Below are 4,598 nucleotides of genomic sequence, written 5' to 3'. Positions count from 1 at the left end.
GAGAGACTAACTTGTCAGGTTCGTCCCACGACTTGTTGTCCACTGCCTATAAAGTGGCCAATATTTGGAAAGGGTGGTACCGCCTTGTGGTGCTCGAGTGTGTGTGTGGTTAGTATGGTGTGTGTGTGTGTAGCCAGGTGAAATTCCCGTATGTGATTGGGAATGGAATAAGACCTCATGAAAAAAAAATATAGTTACATATTAGAAAAAATTGTGTTTATGAGATTTTTGGCCTGCCTTTGTAAAAGATCGTTGATTATCTATTCCATCTATTAATTGAAGGTTCCAAGTGGCTGAGAAGCTAACACATGGTAGGAGGAGGAGCTAGAATTTCGAAATTTCTAGAGGAGAAGCTAACATGCTTGGGAAAAGATTCACACATGAGAAGCTAACATGCTTGGGTTCACGCTTGGGAAAAGATTCACACATGGGAAACCACATAAATTGAATGCAATATATATGCCATTCCAAACAATGCCACAGCATCGCACGGGTCCCGTACTAGTTATAGCTATTCAAAAGATTGGAAAAAGTTTTTTAAAGTGTAATTTTTTAGATTCACACGAGTGGATGTAGCCACGTGGACACATTGACAATTTTTCCATAAGGGTAGTTGTATTAAACTTTTTAGGGTGTAATTATTATATTATACTATACTAGGTGTCGGGAATAAAACCCAAGGGTGTTACCACTAGGGTTTCAGTTCTGCTAGAGCTTGCCTTCTAAATTTTTAATAACATGTGGATTAAATTCCATTTGCATTGTCCAATAAACTCTTGGTAATGTCTCGGCATGTACAGATACTATACTAGGTGTCGGGAATAAAACCCAAGGCTGTTTTACCACTAGGGCTTCGGCTCTGCTAGAGCTTGCCTTCTAAATTTTTAATAACATGTGGATTAAATTCCATTTGCATTGTCCAATAAACTCTTGGTAATGCCTCGGCATGTACAAATGGATTAACTTCGACGTGCATTGCCCAATGGACTCTAGCTGGAGTGGTAACGCCTCGGCGTGTGGACATAGAGATCTTGGGTTTGAACCCTGGCTCCAAGTAGTGTCAAGTTTCATTTGTGCTGGAACTTGGAACACTCCCCTATCTGGCCTTGAATTCAAGGATATTAAATTTTATGAATTTAGTTATAAAACCGGTTAATCTATGCATTTTTTTCCATAAAAACCAGCTTTTTTTTTGAAAAAAAGCTTATTTCTGACAGTTTGTATAGTATAATACATAAACTCTCGATAAAATTTTAAAAAAAAACCAAAAACTGTGCTGTCTTGTTGTTATTAGGCGATCACAGTACCCAACAACTGCAGACTTTCCAAGCTGCTTCTTCTGCTTTCTTCTTTTTCGAAGCTTTGTAATTATTTCCCCTTATTTCAAAACCTCTACAGTGCATCCTTCTTTCGCACTCCATGACTGACCAGTTCACGCCTCTCTGCACAACCCTAACCTTAAAGCTGCCATAGCCACCTGCTCCACAATCCTTGCCCTTTCGTACCCTTAATCACAATCTTAATCGTAAACTTTTCGTCTAATCCAAGAGTCCGATGTCCTTTCGTACGCTTAATCACAAATGTAATCTCTGAGAGATTTATGCCCCTTGTGTACCCTTAAACACAGTCTTAATCCCCAACTTTTTCTGAGATCAAACGGCTTTTGTACCCTCTTATTCACCACATTTGTGACATTTGAGCCCTAAATCGCACTCTTAAATTCGAACATTTACTGATTTTGAAGAGATTTTCTTCTTCTAATCATGAGGATTTCAGCTTTGTTTAGGATTTCCTGAAAGAGGATCAATCATGCTCCATTTTGCCCTAAAAGGAACCTTCTCAAGCTCATGTTTTCACCTCGATCAAGCTAGTATATCCTACAGTCCTGCTAAAATCGAGATGAAGGCCTTCTCTGCAACCCTAACGAGGCTAACACACATTATTAGACGTGCAGACAAACTTTGATGCACTCACCCTGATGGGGCTAAATCGCATTACCAGTAAGTGAAAATGAAACTGGGCAGAAATCTATAAACTTTGGCAGAATTACAGAGCTGCATCACGTGATTTGATCGATTCATGTGATTAGATTGAACCCATTAGAAAACGGCTTTTTCTGCACTCTTGATACGATTCAAGCCCATTAGGTTTTCAGAAAAAGCTCTCACAGAAGGCCATTAGGGTTCCTCTCCATGCCTCTGCTTGCATCTCCAAGCTATGGTGGACTCTGCAGCATCTGACCGTAGTAGCAGCCATGGCCTTCTGCTCAACACAGCCGAAGAAGAATGGATCAAGAAAGCGCAAGAGCTCTGCGCCCTCCTGCTCTCTGAAGCTGCCCTCGTTCAAGCTTTCAAAGGGAGATGGATGGTCATTTGCGCTAGGCTGCAGCGCCTTTCCGAAAACCTAGAATCTCTGCGCGATCCCGCGTCCCTTCAGCAGAGCTTTCTTCATCTCAAAGCTACCCTGCCGCAGATTGTTGGATCGCTTGAAGAAGGCAAAGAGCTCGCGCAGAGAAGCATCGATCTCAGCTATGGCGGAAAGCTTCTGATGCAGAGCAATCTGGATGCTCTGGCAACGAAGCTGGACCTGCATCTGCGCGACCTGGAGGTTGTGAAGGGCAGCATCAGGCAGCATGAGAGGGCCAGGGCCATTGCAGCTACCAGCACGGGAAACCTTAACCAAAACCCTCACAGGAATCCTAGGAAAGAGCAGGTCTGGGATTTGTTTGCCAAGCTCAGAATAGGCAACACAGAACTGAAGAAAGCCTCATTAGAAGCTCTGATACAGTACCTGTTAGAGGATGAGAAGGCTGTCTCGCTTGTTGGGCATGAAGGGGACCTGCCTCGCCTCATCCATTTGCTTGACTCTAGCTTGCAGGTTATCCGAGAGAGGGCAGCCCATGCTGTGTCCATCCTGGCCATGGCAGATGAGTGCAAGAGAGCCCTCGTGGCAGAGGGTGCTCACCCCCCCCTCATCAGAATCTTAGAATCGGGAAACCCTCATGCCAAAGAGAGGGCTGCCCTTGCCCTCCTCGAACTCACATATGTCTCTGAGAATGCCCATGCAGTTGCCTCCCATGGCGGCATCCCCCTCCTTGTCAAGCTTTGCAGACATGGTACCCCCACTGCCACTGCCTGTGCAGCCGGAACCCTCCGCAACTTGGCTAGCAACGAGCACATCCGACGATCTCTCGCTGAAGATGGCGCTGTTGAAGCCCTTATCAGCTTAGTCACATCTGGCACTGCCCAAGCTCAGGAGCAAGCTGCAGAGGCTCTGCAGAATCTCTCTTCAGGGAAAGATGACAGGATCCGCACTGTCATTGCCAGACATGGGGGCATCCAATCTCTTCTGATATTTCTCAAGCATGCCCCTTCACCCAAAGCTCAAGAGACGGCAATCCGTGCTCTAGGCAATCTTGCAACATCTGCAACCAATGCCAAGGCTTTGGTATCAGCAGGCTATGTCACTCAACTGACTGATCTTCTCAAGACAGGGTCCTCCACAGTGCAGCAGCTGGCTGCTTCATCCATATGCAACCTTTCTTCGTACATAGACTTGAAGAAGCAAGTGGGTGAGGCCGGATGTATAGCTCCCCTTACCAAAATGCTGGAGGCCAAAGATAGCTCAGAGCAAGAGGTTGCAGCCCAAGCTCTTTCCACCCTTCTGCTTGTGAACAGCAACCGCAAAGAGTTCTGCAAGGAGGAGAAGGGGATCTCACGCCTGGTGCAGCTCCTAGATCCTCGCAACCAGAGCATAGCCAAGAGGTTTCCCATGTCTGCACTCTTGGCTCTCTCGGGCAGTAGCACGTACAGGAAGAGGATCATGTCCGCTGGAGCCCGGCCGCATCTTGAAAAGCTAGCAGATATGAATGTTGCGGGTGCTAAGAAAACTCTGGACAAGATTGGGGGCAAGAAGCTGCTTAGCATCTTCACCAGGCACAAATCACCTTAGAGAAAGGGTACGGATTGTATGGCATACAAAGTCAAGATGTCAAGCATAGTGGTGGGTAGCTCTTGATTTAGTTTTGTTTTCTATTTTCTTGTATTATTGCATTATTTTACTTTTTTGAGTTTTGAACTCAGTTCTTCATGTCTATCTTAGACTACTGATATTAATAACACATTAGGCTAAAGTAGTAGATATATATCATACAGTTTTGGACCCAGGGCTATTCAATTTTCCTTTGTACAGGGGCTTTCAGAGTATGTATAAGAGTTTTCTATCAGTCACAAACTTTGTGCAATATGCTCCAGTGTATTGAGAAGATGATACCGTTCAAAACCACCTAGGGACCTTTTTGTACTACCTTTTTGTACTTTCAATACTTCTTTGCAATATTTTGATCATTTTCAATTGTTTTGTGATTCTCTTAACTGCTGTCACATAGCTGATTGTGCACTATACTTGAATACTTGAAATCTGTTGATGGACCATGCTGCTGATGGTTGTGAGCTGGAGGACCCAGCAGCAAGGCTTGTTTGGGAGGGCAGCAGTGTATTTATAATGTGTAAAGGCTAGGCACCAGTCCCAGCAACCTAAGGACCATGATCTGAGCACCTAAAAGGGTACTGACAGGTGCTAAGGTATGTGTAATTGGC

At 44.6% G+C, this 4,598-nt stretch overlaps 1 protein-coding gene across 1 annotated transcript; it reads left to right on the top strand.

Annotated features, from left to right (window-relative positions):
* Positions 1-1,297: 1,297 nt before the first annotated feature.
* Positions 1,298-4,352, top strand: LOC147632756 (uncharacterized). The gene has a single exon (XM_086807605.1). The coding sequence runs from the start codon at positions 2,218-2,220 to the stop codon at positions 3,949-3,951; it is 1,734 nt and encodes a 577-aa protein (XP_086663731.1). The 5' UTR covers positions 1,298-2,217; the 3' UTR covers positions 3,952-4,352.
* The last annotated feature ends 246 nt before the right edge of the window (positions 4,353-4,598 follow it).

Source organism: Cibotium barometz, chromosome 13 (assembly GCF_041138505.1).
Source record: "Cibotium barometz isolate CiBa-2024 chromosome 13, ASM4113850v1, whole genome shotgun sequence".
Classification (NCBI taxonomy): domain Eukaryota; kingdom Viridiplantae; phylum Streptophyta; class Polypodiopsida; order Cyatheales; family Cibotiaceae; genus Cibotium; species Cibotium barometz.
This window is presented reverse-complemented; position numbering and strand designations above follow the sequence as displayed.

Coding starts and splice junctions, on each gene's coding strand:
- LOC147632756 (XM_086807605.1), top strand. CDS start 2,218: ATGGTGGACTCTGCAGCATCTGACCGTAGTAGCAGCCATGGCCTTCTG.